Raw genomic sequence first — 20874 nt, 5'->3', positions numbered from 1 at the left:
ACTCGTCATCAAACCGTGATTTGAAAACTGGCATCGACATCAAAACTGTTAAATTCGCGTCTTCCAACCGTGACATCTCAATATTTTAATAAGGTCAGTTAAAACAAAATATGATCAAATGACGCCTTTAAATATTCAAAAAACAAAAAAAAAAAGAGTTTAAATCCACAACTTTGCTTTGATGGAATTCGTGCAATAAGAAAAAAGTAACGTCATTTGGAGTTTGGAAGTTTAATATCACAAAAAAAAGTTTCTGCAAAAGTAAAGTTGAATTCTGTCATGGTAAAAGGGTAACATGCATTGGAAACAAGAAAATCATATATAGTTAAGGTATAGGTCCATGTTTCGGTGAAAAAAGTTCGAACGTCATCAAAGCATAGAAAGAAAGCATTGTTTTACATGAAAATTTAACAGCATATAAAACATTTATATTATTCTACAAAACCATTGTCAATTTATTCATGTATGTATTGAATTCCGGAAAGGGACTGCATGAAGAGGCCACACTTCTGGACAGTTCGGCCTTTAAAAACTCAACATTTTGAAAAAGCTGTTACTTGTCTTCGTTTTGATGCATTTGCAACATCGTGCGAGTGTTTAAACTTTAGATAACTAGGTAAAACATCGTTTTTGACAATTGTTTACATTTATTTCTTTACAAATGACATTCTTATTCAAAGGGGGACAACTCATTAAGAATATTTTAAGTATCCAACACTGTGGGACAGAACAGTAAAGCATGTATTGGACAGATAAGTTGTGCGTCAATATGCTGTTCATTTACTAAAAAAATCTGTTATTTTGTGATATACTGCTAAACCTTAATCAAAATAAATAAATCATTTTCCGTGCTCAGAAAAGCAACAACATCTGGTAGTCCATTCCAACTTTTACAAGAAGTACAAATCTGAATGTCGTTACATTCCAATGTGACATGGTAGGGGACTAACATTTTCATAATTTCCTTAGGCCTCACCAAATTAAAAAGTTGTTCATCGGATTTGCCGCTCGTATATTTTCAGAAACACAAAAAAAAATATTTTTGTTTTGTTTTTGGCTTGCGCTCGCCCCATTGAAAAAAATCAATCCAAAATTTTTTGGTGCGCTACTTTTTACGGACGTAAAAGTGTATAAATGCTTATACTTCTAGTCCCAGATTGTTCTCAAATGGATTTTAATCAAAATAAATACATACTACGCACACATCGTCTATAATAAATCATAATACTTATATTTAGTTGCATTAAAGTTATTTCCCCTTTATGCAGTTACGCCATTTTCTTCAAATCATACTACAAAAATCGATTTATTTCATTGAAAACTGGATGAAGAAAAACATACTAATTTGTTTGATAACATCAATCTACATTATTTTGGTAAGGATAAATACTTATTGATGCATGTCACTTATCTGTTTTCTGTTTTTTCCTGTCCAAATGATCAGCATTTGTATACGAAAGTTGGTGGGGTAAGGAATTTACATTACGAGTTGTTTTCAGGACAGTTTTGATTTTCAAATTTTCCAGTCATTTAGTAGACTAATGTTAATGCACGTTAATCTCCATTTCAGACTTTGTTTCAACAAATTTAATATGTTATGAAAGTTTAAAGTTAGAAAAAAGAGCTGTACATAAGACATCATGCTCGACTTTTCTGAATCAGAGCTTTGCCAGTAAAGGGGCATAATAGTCAGAAGCTATTAAAGTATAAAACTTACCGTAATTAAAAATATTCTATGTTAAAAAGGGGCATAACTCTGTCTAGATTCAGACTTAAGAGTATTGTTTCTCCTGGTGTAGACTTTGACAGTAAATAACTGTTCTAAGTTTCAAATCAGAAGCTTTAATAGATCTAGCAACACTCACATAGATATTTGATGTATCAAAAACTTTGTAAAGTCAGCTAAGAATGCTACATTTTCATAGCAGTAAATATTTGATTCGATATTTGATTACAACTTGTACTGTATGACAATGTTATTACCTTTTTTCAGGAGTTCGCTTTGTTGTGCATCTGCGGGTTAGATTTTCTCAATCCCTGGGGACTTCTTTTTAATTTAAAAGGGCTATACAATCTATTTTAAGGTTTTTATTAGTCAGTCAAGAGCCAAATGAAGACAAATATATTTCTTCGCTCTTCGCTCGCTCCTGATTTTCTCAAAAACCAAAAAAAATATTTAAATTATTTTTTCGCTCGCCGTCCCAAATTTTTCAGGAAAAAATCCGATGAACAACTTATCAATTTGGTGTGGCCTAAGGAAATTATATTTTTCTGTTATCTGTAAATCATTGTTAAAGACAGCATATAGTGGAAGATGTGCTCAGAGTTAGAGTATAATGAAGTACTTGTTGCAATTCATTTTCCAGCAAATCTAAGCACTTTTTTTTAATTACTTTGGAAAACCACGTAAAGAAGCAGGTAAACAATACTGTAACCCAGAAAAAAAGCATTATTTCATTACCTTCTTCGGCAAAAACGCTTAATTAACACTTCCGAGTATCACTGACACATTCTCGTAACGTGTTTTATCATAAATAATTAATTATGTTTCTTGGAATACAAATATAAGGCGATTCATGACCATATTGAAACAAAACTGACTGACTTTTTTGTTTCCTTCATGTAAGTAGTACAACAAAATTCAATGTCATGAATCTGCTATCTATTTCAGGACAAACAACAAGTATCCCTCCCATCAGAACACTTCCTCCAGATGCCTCCTCCAACATCCTGGGGATCAACCAATCACAGCACAGCAAGCAGTGGGCAACAAGTGTACATGTGTCATATGAAATTACAAGATAAACTACTCAAAGTGCGAATAGATCGGGCCATTTTATTAAGTGAAGGCATACCGGGTACGCGTGCGCGTTGTTTTCAAACTTGTTCATTTATTCTTGTGTGTTTCCCCCATACAATGCTTATGAGTTTCCCCATACCATACTTAAAGTTTTTTTCATTTTTATGTTCGTTGTCCCATAAAAAGCTTAAAATTTTTCATTTTTATGTGTGTTGTCCCATATAAAACTTAAACATTTTTCATTTTTATGTAAGTTGTCCCATATAAAACAAGAAACTTTTTATTTTCAGGTTTGTCGTCCAATATCAAACTTAAACTTTTTCATTTCTAGCACCAAACAATAAGATTAAGTACGAACTCAAATATCTCAAACTAGGTGGCGGCAGGGGTTGGAAAGGAGGGTACGCGCGCGGCGCATTGTTTTCAACCCTTTTTCATTTTTATGTGTGTTGTCCCATATAAATCACAATCAAGGCCCATATCACACAATAAATAACACCCTGGACAAAGCCCTTTTTGGGAGCATTACAACTGTTGTAAGATGTAAACATATATTCTTTTTTTGTGATTAATGGAGATAAGCGATTCAAAACAGCACAGAATGGAAATCCTTCATAATTGTCAAGGATGCTGACTGTTGTTAATTGTATCATGGGAGAACATTATATCTGATTGCACGTTACCACGATTGATCAGAAGAACAATGGTCTCTGACTCACTGCTTTTTCCTTTACCAGAACCACTATTTCCACAATGTGGAGTAAATGGCCATGGTCATGGTCAAACTGAGGTCAGGTGATGTCTGAAGATGAGGAATGGTCACAGGTTACATGTGCATTAGTATCAAGTCATTCTAGTAAGGGGTATTGATGCTAGATGAAACGGTCCCATTTGGTTAACCTCGTACGGACGGACGAACGAACGAACAAACGGACGGACAGGACAATCACTATATGCCTCCCGCATCAGTAGATGCCGGGGGCATAAAAAGAAACAAGTAACAAGATATAATACAACCGGTTGTATGAAATTGAGCAAATATAAACACAAAAAGGAAATGTATTTGAAAGCTCTGTTACAGACTCTAGCTTCAGTAACAAACAGCAAATATCATAGTAAAAGCTTCAAATTGCAGGTAGCCATAAAAATTATTTGTTGTCACATTCTCAAATTGCATGACTGTACCTATTAACAAAGTTAATAAGACAAAAGGTTAAAAATAACTTAACTGTGGTATAATAGCCATTGTTTCAGGTAAGTAGGTTATACTAAGGTCAGAAATAGAATGCACTTAAATATTCTTGCAACTGTATATATTCAGATTCAAAGTTCCACCAAAGGTCTGTCTGAAACATCTGATTTGAAAACTCAACCACTTTAGCACCTTTCAGGGAAAAAAAGAACAAAAAAATTCATGTCATTAAAGTGACCTTGACCTTTAAAGTAGTGGCAACACGGGCTTGACTGGCTGAAGTAATATGGGGGCAATCTGTAGGAAAATCAAAGTAACATAATTTGACATAAAACAACAAGTATAAATGAAACAACTGAGATATGTACAGACATTGTATACTATGGCTATCTAATATGACGGTCCATTACTAACATGAATGTTTTTGAGCCTTAGTTCAAATAGAAATATACCATTTAGAAATGTTTGACATAAAAACAACACAATACACATTAAACAAAACTAGCGCACTTGATCATAAAATAAACGTATAAGGAAACAAGAGCTCCGCCAAGTGGGGCAATATACGCTCTAAGGGTAACATCAGAGGATGGGAGCACCATTTAAAGAACTTGACTGTTCAGCCCAAAAGACAGGAACAACAAAGGGAAGAAATTAAAAGAAAAAATTCCAAGTCCACAAAAAATATTCTAGTCCACAAAAAAATCCTTACCAGATACAGATATGTCAAAATACACCTAAAAATTAGAGGCACCATCCATGCTGTACCACAGAAAGGTGGTCTTGGTTTTTCCCTACGGCCAATAATAAAAAAAGTTTCAAAATAAGCTATTTATAGTAACATAAAAGGGAAATAATAAAAAACAATTTTTAAGTATACAAAAAAGGGATCTGCCAAAATAAAAACAATAGCACTGCAATGCAAAGCAATATACACAAAGCAAAGTCATATATGACCTTTGACCCCTAAGTGTGACCTTGACCTTGACGTGCGCCATCCGAAACATGCGTCAGCACCTCGTCTTGGAATAGTGAACATTTGGTGCCAAGTTTCTTTAAAATCCTTTAAACAGTTCAAGAGTTACAATGCGGACAAAACACAAACTGATATGATCTTTGACCCCTAAGTGTGACCTTTATATTTAAATCAGACATCCAAAACATGCGCTCTGCACGTCGTCTGGGTGTGGTGAACATTTGTATCAAATTTCTTTGAAATCCTTCAAGAGGTTCAAAAGTTAAAGAGCGGACACATAATTGTTAACAGACGGACAGACAGACACCGGTGGTATAACATAATAGTCCCTTCGAGCATATAAAAAAGGAACAAACATTGTAAAAATGCAAAAAGAAGGCCACAATGGGCTAATATGGTAACCTTATAATCATATAATTGTTACTGCCAGCCACGTGTTCAATCAAATATAGTGAAAACAGTAAGTTTTTGATCCCAGTTAAAGTTTGTTTGTTTTAGGTTTAACGCCGTTTTTCAACAGTATTTCAGTCATGTAACGGCGGACAGTTAACCTAACCAGTGTTCCTGTACAAGCCTGTTCTCCGCAAGTTACAAAACTGCCAACTTCCCCACATGAATTATCAGAGGTGGAAGACGAATGATTTCAGACACAATGTCTTTTATCAAATTGTCAAGGATAACATACGCCCAGCCTGGGGATCGAACTCGCGACCCCGCGACCCATAGACCAACAGTAAATTGAACTTGAGCAAGAAAATGTACGAACAAACCATTCAGAACAATTTCCACGATGACGAAGTGATTGTACTTAGGACTATATTATACTAGACTAGACTAAACATACGTTAAACTTTGAGTGCCAAAGTGAAACAAGAGAGAGATTCAAATACGACTAGAAAAAAACAAACAAACAAGTAAACCTTGTCAGATATAAAAACCAACATAAATATGTAAACTATAACAAGACTACCAACTTATGACTAGGAACAAAATAAAACAATGCGAACAAACAAAAGTGATCAGAACATGCTATTTTGTTTTTAAATTGAAATGATAGTTTTAAATACTACTCGTGCCGTGCTAATACATGAAACATACTCTAATCAGTGTCAAATTTGTTGCAAGTGAAACTGGGGCTTTAATAAAAGTATAAAGAAAGCATAAAATTCATGCTGGTATTTTTTGCACATTGAAAATGTCAACAAGCTGTTTAGCTCAAACAGCTAATGCATGAATTAATTATACTTGTATGTTTATATTAATAATAACTGTTAAGTGTTTACAAAAGAAAAAAAAAGAAAAAGCAAAAAACAATTAAGAAACTATTTACAACTAGTTGTGTGTCCATAGGACACAGGTGTCCCCCCCCCCCCCCCACTCCTGCCACTGTAACATGGTTTAATGACTCAGGTTAAACAATTTTTAAGATGTTTGCAACACAAACGTTTAAGAACCTTATGTGTATTTTTCACTTAGTTGGCCATAACTCTGGCCTAGCTGAGTAAAATCCTAAAGAGAACATTTCATAGGCTATAAAACAAGCCTGTAATGTTTTATGATTCTAGGTCAAGAACATTTTAACATACATGTTTCACAGACGTTTTTTTTTAGTAAGTCTGGACAAGACGTCTGGTCTTGAATAGTGAAATAATGACTGTAGGTAAAATATTTTCGAAGCTACGCGCGACACAACAATAATATGACCAATTTCTAACTAGGTCAGAGGCCATAACTCAAACAATACTGAATGAATCCGGACGCGAAACCCCAGGTGCACAACTGCACATGCCGACCAACATTCCTGTAAACTGGTGACTCTAGATCAAATATTTTTGGAGCTACGTGCGACACAACATTAAAATGACCAATTTTTAACTAAATCAGGGGCCATAACTCCTATAAGACTGAATGAATCCGGAAGCGAAACCGCAGGTGCACAACTGCACATGCTGGCCAACATTACTGTAAACTTTGGTGACTCTAGGTCAAATACTTTTGGAGCTACGCGCGACACAACATTAAAATGACCAATTTTTTACTAAGTAAGGGGCCATAACTCCTACAATACTGAAGGAATCCAGACGTGAAACTCCAAATGCACAACTACACATGCTGACCAACATTCCTGTAAAGTTTTGTGACTCTACGTCAAATAGTTCTGGAGTTAGGCGCGACACAACACTGAAATGACCAATTTTTACAAAGTAAGACGCCATAACTCCTACACAACTGAATGAATCTGGACGCAAAATCCCAGGTGCACAACTACACATGCTGACCAACATACCTGTAAAGTTTTGTGACTCTACGTCAAATACTTTTGGAGCTAGGCGCGACACAAAATTCTCGGAAGGACGGACGGACGGACAAGAGCAAATCTATATGCCCCACCACTCATAGGGGTAGGGGTGGGGCACAAAAATGTGTACAAAAACAAACATGATCAAAAACAATAATTGAATGAACAGGTCTTATTTCAAATACCTGCCTCCTTTTTATGAAAAAATATCCAATGAACAATTAGCCTGGCGCCTTCAGACTACAGATATATAAATGATGAATTTTTTAAAAATACAGGGTGTTTTAAAAATTCCATATTTTTGTTACTAAAAAGAGATATATTCAAAACATTTCAACACTATATGATTCAATCATAATTTAGTACCTGTTTGGCCAGGTGTAGCTTTAACAAGAAGTGACATCATTTTAAAATATGATGTCATTATCAAATATCTTTTATCTGCTGCTGGAAAAAGATACTGCAATAAAATCAGCAAAACTTCACGTCTAAACATGTCAAAAAGGCTGGGATTACAAATAAAGATCAGCACTGTGAGTTTTATGTAACATATATGAGCCGCGCCATGAGAAAACCAACATAGTGGGTTTGCGACCAGCATGGATCCAGACCAGCCTGCGCATCCCCGCAGTCTGGTCAGGGTCCATGCTGTTCGCTTTTAAAGCCTATTGGAATTAGAGAAACTGTTAGCGAACAGCATGGATCCTGACCAGACTGCGCGGATGCGCATGCTGGTCTGGACCCATGCTGGTCGCAAATCCACTACGTTGGTTTCCTCATGGCACGGCTCATATCACAATAAATGACATGCATAGTTACGCATGTTATTTAAGTAAATTTCTGCAAACAATGTATAAACACAAAAACTTCAAAAATAAGTTAAATGTTCAAAATGCTTCAAAGTTTAAGAAACTGTGTAGTTATAGATAAGTCTTAAATGTTTGAGGTTATTGCACAACAGGATTGCATCAAGAAAAACAACATACATCAGCGACTAGGAAAAAAAAAACGCAATATCAGCGCTGCATTGGATGATAACTTTTATACCCCTTTGTAGACATGATGGCAGTCAGGCGAGTTAAAGTGGACAAACTACATAATCAGGTTTTCTGAATAGTATACAAGTTGTTGCCAGTCAGTTTTGCCATGAACTAAACTGGCAACAAGTCAGTCATTTGAAGAATCAGTTGATCTTCATCAGCTATGTCCTTAAAAGTACCAAATAGCTTTTCCAAGTCACCTTGGAACAGAGTCATCTCCCTGACTTTTATCACCAGCAATCGAAACTTTAGCACGGAATGTCTGCCCTTTCTGATCTCCCTAGCAGACAGGGCATAAGCCAGCCACAAACTTCTTCTTATGGCATTCTGAAATAATGCATGACAAAATACAATGTATACCTTAAATGAACACTTTATGCAATTTATTTTTATGTGCATGTCTAAAATACTGTAAACTAAATTTATTTCAATTCGTTTAGCATTTTACACAGTTGAGAAAGAAATTCTTAGTTTTCAGTATACTGTGAAATCATTTAATTTCGTGGGCATGAAATTTCATGGTTTTGGTCAAATTGGCAATTTCGTGGGGATGTGAATTTGTGGATTTTCAACATAAAATGAATGGAAATTTTACTTGTTCGTTGGGATTAAATTTCGTGGATTGACTCAACCACAAAATCCATGAAAATTAGTCCCCCACGAATATTAATGATTTCACAGTATAATTCAATTCTTTGAAAAGCAAAATCTTTTGTACTCTGTAAATATACAAGTACCTCAACCTTACACTGTTTATAATACTGTTTATAGTATTATTAACAAGAGGGCCATAATGGCCCTATATCGCTCACCTGTTATCATTGCATTTAAGGACAAGAAGGTCAAAAAAATATAATCAAGATCAATCAAAAGAATTATGAGAAAATATAGTTGAAATTTTCTTAGAGTTACTTCAAATTAAATTATTTTCAAATCAGGCCAGTAGTTTCATGCCCGAAAGATTACATCAGAGGAGGATAGGAGCAAAATTTTGACTGATGAAGCCCAAAGGACAGGAACAACAAAGAAGAAATTAAAAATAAATCTAAGTCCTCAGAAAAAATATCTTAGTCCAAAGGACAGGAACAACAAGGGGAAGAAATTTAACCAAAAAGAAAAAAAATTCTAAGAAGGTACAGATATGTCACAATACCGGTAGGCCTAAAGTACGAAAATAAGGTTATTTTCGCGAAAATAAGATTTTTTTACGAAAATAAGCCATATATATTTTATTTCTTTATTTTTTTAAATTATTTCTTTGGTTTCTTAAAGACTATATTAGTATATGCTTCCATACGAAAAATGAGCGACTTTTTTTTATAATAATAAAGAAATAATCATCATTTATATGCAAACCGCGCTGATTTTACTTACGAAAATAACCGTAATAAATGCGAAAATAAGGCATATATTTTATATCAGTTCTTTTTTCTAAATTCTTTTTTTAGTTTCTTAAAGACTATATTAGCACATTCCTCCATACGAAAAATGAGTGATTTTTATCCAATAATAAAGAAATAATCATCATTTATATGCCAACAGCGCTGATTTTACTTACGAAAGTAACCGAAATAAATGCGAAAATAAGCTATTTCTTTTATATCAGTTTATTTTTTAGATATTTTTCTTTAACTTTCTTAAATACTATAACAATACATGCCCCCCATACGAAAAATGATTAATTTGAATCTTATGATAACGAAATAGTAAGCATTTATGTGTCAGCCGCGCTGATTTCAATTACGATATTAGCAGTAATAATTGCGAAAATAAGCCATATCGTTTAAACTTTTTTTTTAAATATCTTCTTTTACTTTCTTAAACACTATAACAGTTAATGCCTCTATGTGAAAAATCAATCATTTTTATCTTTTAGTGAGAATAACGGGAATTATTAACGAAAATAACGGGAATTATGTATTAGATTACGGGGATTTCAACTACTATATAATAAAATAACTTTAATAAAGTTACATATTTTAAATCTCTTTTTATTATTATTTTTTTTTATGAATGATACATGCATCTCATTTCAATGGGTTTCATCCCAATATAAATATTTGTAATGTTATTCAAAGTAGTTTATGATGTTAATATTTACAATCATAAACAGGAAAACGTTATATATATATGCAGAGAGATGCAGGTTTCGCATTTTAATAAACGGGAACAAGAATTACTTTTTTTGGTGAAATTTCCGTAAAATACATAGAAAAATAGTTTATATCATACAAAATAACGATTTATGTCTCTTTGAAATAATATGGTATATAATAATATTTCTCTCCATTGTTTCCTTTAATTGCTACTACAAACAACATATCACTTTTGATTGGATTATCACACCTTGATTAATTGTTTGTTTATATAAAGCACGTGTATATTATCAGCAATGCGCATTGCAATTAACAATCAATTAAGCGATTGTGCTGGCATCGGGTAACGCTTTGGTGTATATACTTCAAAGAAAAGTACGACTATTATGAAAATATTTCTTTCTTCATATAATCGATCTCTATCTTATCATTAGTCTACCAAATTTCAGTAACTTATTTTCGCATATAAAAAGTTATTTTCGTTACGATTTGAGGTATGTTAATAAATTTCGCTAATTATTTCATAAAATTGTTGGACTAAAATCATTAATTTTCGCTTCATAAGTGTCTTATGATCGTATCTATATAATGAAATAAATTCAAGTTGAATTAGATAATAAATAAATAAAAAATAGCTTATTTTCGCATATAAAAAGTTATTTTCGCAAGCGATTTTGACGCATGTTAATTAAAATCGCTAACTATTTCCTAATTATTGGACTAAAATCACTTAATTTTGCTGTATTAGTGTCTAATGATCGTATCTTTATGATGATATAAACTAAAGTTCATTTAGTTAATAAATAAATAAAATATAGCTTATTTTCGCACTTAAAAAGTTATTTTCGCAAGCGATTTTGACGCATGTTAATTAAAATCGCTAATAATTTCCTAATTGTTGGACTAAAATCGTTTAGTTTTGTTTTATAAGTGTCAAATGATCGTCTCTATATAATGATATAAAATAAATTGTAATTAGATATATAATAAAAAATATATGGCTTATTTTCGTAAAAAAATCTTATTTTCGCGAAAATAACCTTATTTTCGCACTTTAGGCCTACCCTCACAATACACCTAAAAATTGTAGGTACCATCCATGTTGTACCACAAAAAAGTGGTCTCGGTTTTTCCTTCCGGCCAATAATAAAAAAGTTACTAAATAAGCTATTCATAGTAACATAAAGGTGAAGTAGTTAAAAAAAAATATTGTAAGTGAACAAAAGAAGGATCTGCCAAATAAAAACTAAAAGTAATGCAGTGCAACGCAAATGCAGAGCAATATACACATAAAACAAAGTCATATGAACTTTGACCCCTGAGTGTGACCTTGACCTTGAAGTGAGCCATCCGAAACATGTGCTCTGAACGTCGTTTCGATGACGTGAACATTTTTGTCAGGTTTCTTTGAAATCCTTCAAGGGGTTCAAGAGTTACAGAGCGGAAGGGAAATTGCTAACCAACAGACAGACAGACTTCAGGGGCCATAACTCTGAAGCCCATTATGGGATCTGGCCGGTTCAAGAAAGGAACCAAGATGTTATGATGACACAAGTTGTGTGCAAGTTTGATTAAATTCAAAACATAAATGAAGCTGCTATTGTGTAGGCAAGGTCAAAATAGCTAATTCTGGCCCTATCAGGAACCATAACTCTAGAACCAATAAAGGAATCTGGCCAGTTCAAGAAAGGAACCAAGATCTTGTGGTGATACAAGTTGTGTGCAAGTTTGGTTAAAATCAAATCATAAAAGAAGCTGCTATTGCGCAGACAAGGTCAAAATAGCTCATTTTTGGCCATTTTAGGGGCCATAACTCTGAAACCCATTATGGGATCTGGCCGATTCAAAAAAGGAACCGAGATCTTATGGTGACACAAGTTTTATGCAAGTTTGATTAAATTCAAATCATAAATGAAGCTGCTATTGTGCAGACAAGGTCAAAATAGCTAATTCTGGCCCTTTCAGGGGCCATAACTCTATAATCCATTAAGGAATCTGGCCAGTTCAAGAAAGCAATCAAGATCTTATGGTGATACAAATTGTTTGCACGTTTGGTAAAAATCAAATCATAAATAAAGCTGCTATTGTGCAGACAATGTCAAAATAGCTAATTTTGGCCCTTTCAGGGGCCATAACTCTATAATCCATTAAGGAATCTGGCCAGTTCAAGAAAGCAATCAAGATCTTATGGTGATACAAATTGTTTGCACGTTTGGTAAAAATCAAATCATAAATAAAGCTGCTATTGTGCAGACAATGTCAAAATAGCTAATTTTGGCCCTTTCAGGGGCCATAACTCTGGAACCCATAAAGGGATCTGGCCAGATCAAGAAAGGAACCAAGATCTTATGGTGATACAAGCTGCGTGCAAGTTTGGTAAAAACATTATCAATGAAACCACTATCGTGCAGACAAGAAATTGTTGACGCACAAAAATAGCAAATTCTGGCCCTTTAAGGGGCAATAACTCTAAAACCCATGATGGCATCGGGCCAATTTTCAAAAGAGATCGAGATGTCATGCCGATACAAGTATTGTACAAGTTTGATCAAAATTGCTTGCATATTATGGTTCTTATAGTGTTCACAAGAAATTATGGACGGACGGACGGGCGATCACAAAAGCTCACCCTGTCACTACGTGACGGTTGAGCTAAAAACATATTACAAGATCATAAATATATGATACAGAAATCATATTTTTATTCAAGTGCCATAAACATTAGCTAGACTTCAAATGAGCAAGTAGCTGGACTGGAGAATGATCAGATGCAGTTATTAAAACATTAAATTTCTTGAAACTATTCAGTATATATATAATATGTTGAACCATCCGAGAAAGTTACAATTTAGTGCAGCAGGAATTAAAATATTTAATTTCTAAAACAAACATTGTCTGATCTGTGAAGTTACCTTGATTGGTGCAACAACAGTCATACCCAGTCACTTAGTAAATGGCATCTAGTTCGAAAATTGTAACACATTCACTGGCCTCCACACAAGTCCTGATCACTTTTGAAGTGATCAAAGTCCCTTTCTATTATGTGTACTTTTACGGTGTCATCAGGTAAGAACTGTATATATAGTAATAGTGATGAATCAATGAAAAGAGAGCCACAAAAGTTATTTGTAAGCAAAACACAAAGGGCATGGTTTTGAAAAGATTTTGTTGGTATGCTACATTTACAGATGTACAATTTAATTACACAGATCTGTGGATTTGATTGTCACAATTTCACAAACGAAATTTGAGCGGTTTTGGTAAGAAAATTGTCTTTTTCAGTAATTTAGAAATTATTGTCAGGGACGGCATATAGCGCAAGATGTGCTCTGAACATTATGGAATACTCGTTGCTATTTGTTTTTCAGCAAATCTAAGCACTTTTCTCAATTACTTCGGAAAACCATGCCAAAATAGCAGGTAAACAATACCATGACTCAGAAAAAGCGTTATTTCCAGTATGTTCTTTGATAAATGTACAATATTACCAATTCTGTGTTGTCCTTTATACATTCATGAAACATGTTGGTAGGGGCCTCCGTGGCCGAGTGGTTAAGGTCGCTGACTTCAAATCACTTGCCCCTCATCGATGTGGGTTCGAGCCTCACTCGGGGCGTTGAATTCTTCATGTGAGGAAGCCATCTAGCTGGCTTACGGAAGGTCGGTGGTTCTTCCCAGGTGCCCGCTCGTGATGAAATAATGCACTGAGGGGCACCTGGTGTCTTCTTGGGGAAACATGTTGGTGCTACAAAAGATAAATTAAGGGCTATATTCATAAACAATACTCTAACACCACTCATTGAGTACACTCAAATAAATTGCCTAACGGTCACGTCTTTACTCAGGAAAGATTCCATTTGTATTCATAAAGGTGACTGACAGTCGAGTCAACTCCCAAGAGTGAGTGACTGTTGAGGGAGGTCCTGGGGACCCTTGAGTGTTTCTCAAGGTCTCATAATGTAAGTTTAGATGATTAATTTATAACATTTAATTAATTTAAAGGTAAGATAACAGTGTCATGTTAAAGCGGAATTTCATATTTGTGCAAGGTACTTTGGAAAAAAATATTATGTTCTTTTTTAATACATGTTGTTGAGGACGACGAAAACGCAAAAAGACCCAACAAATTAAAAGACTGTTTAATTAATAAAAATGGATATAGGAAATCAAATATACATCTACAAACTTAGCCTAACGGGGCTCATCAGTCACTCCCAGAAACACGTCGTAGTAACAAATATTTACATTTCACAAGCCTAGATATCGGTTAATTCATACTGAAAAATATAAACAATCCGTCAAATCAAATGTCATGAAGAACCTATCACTATTAAATCTCATTGTTTAAATGACAACGGAAATATTAATTTAATAAAAAGATATGAGCTGCGCCATGAGAAAACCAACATAGTGCGTTTGCAGTCTGGTCAAGATCCATTCTGTTCGCTTTCGAAGCTTATTGTAATTAGAGAAACTATTAGCGAACAGGATGGATCATGACCAGACTGCGCCAATACCCAGGTTGGTCTGGATCCATGCTGGTCGCAAATGCACTATGTTGGTTTTCTCATCGTGCGGCTCACATGCCGTGAATTCCCGGTCCAATATTACCACTTTGTATTTTCGCAGTAGCGAACTATGGCAAGTCTATATCTGCATGCAGTTCTCGTGCGGCTATCGGTGTTTAACATTATCGTGTTTGCATTAACCGTTAAACATTTATTTTTATCCATCGGTATTCAAGAAATTAAAAGTGTTAAAGACCCACCAATACCTAGTGGTCTACTTTTTCCTCTCACATGAACTGGGTGCAAATAATCGTGCATACTACTACATTAATTGAATAATATATTTAGACATTAAATACACTGTCTTTGCCCTAGATCTGTAACTGTCAAATTGTAACTAGATACTTGTTATTTCTCACTTCTTCATATAAAAAAATGTATAATTACCATCATGGAAATACAAAAGATAACAGTTATTTTGTGGTGTGTCTTAAAGGTAACTTAACAATAGCCACTACTGACCTTGACATTTTATAGGGGAAAATACAAGTATATACAACTCTCAAAATGTACAAATGTACTAAGTATTTAAAATTAAAGCTCAAATTAGAGCTGGCACTATCAGTGACCAAAACTGCTACAGTTGTCTGTGCAAAATATGCCAGCATAGTTTAGGTATGACTCATATTGCGACCAGATTAAACAAGTTCTCCGAAGGTAATTTTGACCTTGGAGCTAGGGTCTGGGTTTTGAGCATGACACACCTGCCCATCATAGGGAAAAATTGTGACAAGTAATTTCTGATGAATGGCAGAGTTATTGACCGCACAAGATACAATGTTAAGTCTAAGTGTGACTTTGACCTTGAAGCTAGGGGTCTTGGGCTTGTGTCTGACACGTCATTTTAATATAGTGAACGTTTATGCCATGTAATTTTAAAATCTCTTAATCGATGGAAGAGTTATGGAACGGACAAGAAACACACCATGTAAACTGTCAACCTCTAAATGTGACCTTGACGTTAGAGCTAGTGGTCTGTTTGTTATGCATGACACGTTTTCTCGTTATGGGGAATATTTATGCCAATTCTTTGATGAATGACGTAGTAACGAACCGGACACAAAACAAACCCTATTAAACTTTGACTTAACTTCTAAGTGTAAACTTGATCTTGGAGATAGTGGTCTGGTTCTTGAGCGTAACACAGTGCCGCATTATGGTAAACATTTATGCCAAGTTGTTTCAAAATCCCGTCATGGATAACAGATTTGTATACCGGACACGAAAAAGATCCTATTAACCTATGACTTCTAAGTATGGCCTTGACCTTGGAGCAAGGGATCTGGGTCTTGCGCATGACGCGTTGTCTGATTATGGTTACCATTTATGCTATGGTATTTCAAAATCCCTTCATGGATGGCAGAAATATGGACCGGACACAAAAACAGATCCTGTTAACATTTGAACTTTAAGTCTGACCTTGATCTTGAAGCTAGGGGTCTGAGTCTTGCCCATGACACGTCGTCTTATAAAGATAAACATTTATGCTAAATAATTTCAAAACCTCTTAATGAATGGCAAAGTTACGAACCGGACACGAAACAAACCATATTAACGTTTGACTTTTAAGTGTTACCTTGACCTTAAAGCTAGGGGTCTGAATATTAATACGAAACGTTGTCTCATTAAGATTAATGTTTATGCCAAACTATTTCAAAATTCCTTCATGGATGGCAGAGTTACAGCCCGGACAAGAATTAACAAAATTACAGTCGGACGGACGGACAGACAAGGCGAATTTAATATGCCCGCCTCCGAGGAATAAAAAAAAACATACTGTAGTGTAGAAAAGAAGTTATTTGCTGAAACATCGTTAAAGGATGTAAGGATGTTTTTGATAAATAAAACCTAAAATTGTCAACTACTTTTGTAAAATTCTTGAAACAGATATATACTTATTAACTTAATAATAACATTATATATTAACAAAATCTGAAAAGTGGATTCCTTGGAAGCACTGATGACAAGGCTAGCTAATAGTGAATATTGCCTGCTAGACTCAATTTGATTGAGACCGCATTTTGTACTCTAGTCAGCAGTGTGTACATGTATCTACTAGATAATTTGCAATCAGGATTTGCACGGATTGTCACGGATCAGAGGGATAGACTGGCTATATTCATCACTACAACCCAGCAAACTATATGAAATCTAAAGTGGTAGTATATTCATGGCATGATTATGTTTTTAGTAATTGAAATCTAAAAAAATACGCGGTCTGGCATTCGGGAAACACCCACAATTAATGGCAAAGTTAAGAATTCAGTTGTTTAAATAAATTTCAATTTCAGCGAAGATTAAACTCTAAATTTATAAGTTAAACTAAATTCTACTAATGCAGATAAGTAGAATGGCTGATGGATGGACGAACGGACGGAAGGACGTATTATAAAACAAATAGACGAACGGACAGACGGATAAACATACAGACGAGCAATAAGATGACAATTTCCAACTACAAAAATAATGATCAGCACTTTTGTATATATTTGATGTTATTGTCATATAAACTATTAATCCTCTAAATCCATTGTGTACAATAAATCCATTACTCGAGCTGTCCTTCCGAAAGTTAAGATTGAGTGGAATTTATGAATATGACTTTCGAACTCCACTCACACTCCCGCAAGGTCTACTCGAGGTCCACTTGAGTGATACTTACCCAAGTTTGAGTCAAGTGTGAGTTTGAGTGACGACTATGAATATAGCCCTAAATGTTTTGAAAGGTTAATATAAGGCGATTCATGACTGAACTGACCAGTAACGCAGGAGCCAACGGATCAGCGACTGCAAAATGCAGTAATGCAGGAGATGCAGTAATGCAGGAGCTCCGGATTTTACTTCTGTGTTTGTTTCATCAATTTCTAAAGGAAACGTACCCAATATTTGATTAATTTATTTTTCAGAAACAGTGAGAAGTATTTTCTCCTGACATTGTTTTATATAGTTAAACATTCCTCTGAAACCCCGTGAAATACTATTTCTTTAAGGGCAGTAATTTGGTTGCACTGTGGTCAAAATGATTTAGACAGAAAATAGCATGCATGTACTAAACCCTCTTGTTTATATTTTCTACATAAAGTAAATAAAAATATGTACCAACAGCTAGCTCCGTTATAAGCACAATGGCGAGAAAACAATTTCCGAGAGATTTTTCCCCGAGATCAGAATTAAAATGCTGTTACTTGGAACCACTTTTCATTCTTCGATGTAATTTTATTTCTCCTCTTTACACATCTATTAATTCAATGCCTTTTTTACCAAGATGTCAGAAACATTCGCACTGAACACGCACGTATACTCTAAGAATTCTTTAGTAAGAACTGGTCCCCAGTTACGTGACTATTCTTAGATGTTTCTCACTCAGGCTTAAGATTTTACCTCCTTTAGACTAGTATGTAATTTTTTTTTCAGACTAAAAGTAAGGCAAAAGCGTTTGAGTCCTTGGCGACAATCATTATTTCACTGAAACCGTATTAGACCTTCCTGCTTGTTGTTAACATGCTAATTACAACGAACACCCGCCTCTTGAAAACCCGCGTGGAATGCAAAAGTATCTCTTGGGAAGAAGCCAGCCATCCAATCAGCTTGCCCCCGGCAAAAAAAAAGCTCACAACTTAAATAGAAGGTTTATATCATATAGCCGCTAATTTCCGACCTTGCATGAATAGTGTGATTTATAAAATTTGACGCAAAAACTGTTTCATGTGTCACAGTGACAAATCAGTACGAAAAGACATGCAACAAGATATATACTAATACAGATCGCCAGTTTGAACTAATAAACTAAAAAAGTATACTAGTATTTAACGGAAGTCTTAAAGAAAAAGTACAAGGCGAATTGGTGTATTTTGTTAATTTATAAATATATCTTACATAATGCAATTTTACATAGTGTAATTTTAAACTGCACACGAAATGGTCTTAAGATTTCAAGGATTGTACAATACACACTAAAATAAAAATTTCTCATGTATAAATCAATAATTAAGACCGCTACCCCATTGAGCTATTGATTCGATCGGATAATAGAAATAGGTATGTTAGAAGACTTGTCTATTCATAACGGAACATGTGTTTGTACGCGAAATGTTTATTGGCGACTAAGTAAATTGAGATTAATTTTTGATAATGATTCAAATAATAAAGATCTAAGCTAAATCATGTTATAAGGTGGCATAAGGTACATACTGTGATAAAAAAAAGTACCTTTTACATAACGGAATATTTTTTTGCGTTATATATTGGAATAAACTTTTTTATCGATTGATGAAATAACAGGAGAAATATAACGTACAAAATCGGTGATTGTTTAATTGTTTGTGCCAAATTTAAGGAAATGATAAATAAATAATGTTCTAGATCACGGGGGGAAAAAATGGAATAATAAAAATCGAAGGAGAATAGTGAAATGGCGGACGATACGTTGTGCATAGGAGACGTAGTGTGTCTGTATTCAGCAGAGTCCTACGGCTTCGTCTTTTCCTCACAAAGCAGGTAGGTAAAAGGCACGCAGACCTGGTTTAAATTTCCATTTTACATCAATGAAAGCAATGTATATCTATTATTATTACAAAAAGTGCGTCTGTTGGCTTACATTATGGAGCACAATCGGGGATTGTTGAAATCTGTCTGTCGGGAGTCGAACCCTGTTCCATAGACAGTAGACTAAGATTGACCTGCTGTTTAAATTCACTGTTTACTGTTAGTAGTTCTAGAATCAAGATCTATAAAATAAAATATTGTGTTTTTTTTACTACTCCATGTAGAATGAACAAGTGACACATGGTAGACATGCAGCATAATTATAATTATTACTTACATGTATAGGCAAAAGCGAGTTCGAATCTCTCAGACGTCCGAGGTAGGACGTACTACATAACCTCCTAAAATGCGGTCATGGAAAACATTCATTGGACGTAGTTTACATATAATGTACAAATTTTTCAACAATAGGCGAATAAATATAAGAATAATATAAACAGATAGGCAATAAAGAAGCTAAGTTTACATTTAAAATATCTATGGCATTAACCACAAGTAAATTAAGAGAGGAATGAATAGTGATTGATTAAAGCAGGTACACTACTATTTATCTAACAATAATTCCACTCCAAATAAATGTGGTTTATTTGTTTTACAACATGCGAATTTAGCGGCATTTAGACCCCGGAGAATATAAAAAAATTGTACTAAAGTGATATATTGCCATTTTTTCTTTTTAGCCTATGTTAATATCATCTCTTCTTCCTTTTTCTTTTCTATCTACAATTATTTCTGAAATAAACGGAATAGATAGCCCGAAACGTGGACTGCGGTGATGACGATGACATTTTGTAAGCATCGTAATTTATTGGTCTCAGTTAACTGACGCTTTGGATGCTGGAGTGAAATTTGGCGGGAAAAATTGACATTTCTAGTTCGAGCATAAACTGTACACATTTTTTCAACTTCAGACATTACAAAGACATAAATCTAAATGTATATTTTATAGTAATTATATATTTGCTATATAATGGTACTGAAATGAATGTTTAAAATTTTACATGCTAATGATTCAGCAACAGTTTTCATCATTGCCGCTGCATTGGCCACCGTTTTGCAGACTTTGCTACCATTTTACTGATTAATGTTCGTCACTCAATAAATGGAAAAACTTCTCTTAAAAAACAAATACGTAAAATTTGCTGTCTATTTCTGTTTGATAAGAAAACTTAAATCATATATATGTAGTAGACTAGAGTTCATCAATGCTGGGGCAATGATTTCTATCTTCTTCCCATACTGTAACGCTGGTCTGTCCTTTCTACATTAATTTTTCTTTTCAATGTTTTAAGTAAGTGTGACACCTTTTGCTGTTTGTAAAATGGAATATAGCAAAGAACTATAAATTAAAAATAAAT

General features: G+C 34.3%; 1 protein-coding gene across 12 annotated transcripts in view; it reads left to right on the top strand.

Annotated features, from left to right (window-relative positions):
• Positions 1-19007: 19007 nt before the first annotated feature.
• The window catches only part of LOC123554376 (inositol 1,4,5-trisphosphate receptor type 2-like), a 184210-nt gene continuing 182343 nt past the window's right edge, over positions 19008-20874 (top strand). For 5 of the 12 annotated variants that reach the window (XM_053548145.1, XM_053548142.1, XM_053548134.1 and 2 more), the window contains exon 1: positions 19011-19468. In XM_053548145.1, the coding sequence (XP_053404120.1) occupies positions 19383-19468 (86 nt within the window). In that variant the 5' untranslated portion in view covers positions 19011-19382. Of the gene's footprint in view, positions 19469-20874 lie in introns of all 12 variants that reach the window. The other 7 variants (XM_053548146.1, XM_053548144.1, XM_053548141.1 and 4 more) reach the window with 4 other exon arrangements.

This window comes from Mercenaria mercenaria, chromosome 7 (genome assembly GCF_021730395.1).
Source record: "Mercenaria mercenaria strain notata chromosome 7, MADL_Memer_1, whole genome shotgun sequence".
Taxonomy (NCBI): Eukaryota; Metazoa; Mollusca; class Bivalvia; order Venerida; family Veneridae; genus Mercenaria; species Mercenaria mercenaria.
Note: the sequence above shows the minus strand (reverse complement) of the source record. Positions and strands in the feature narration are given on the sequence as shown.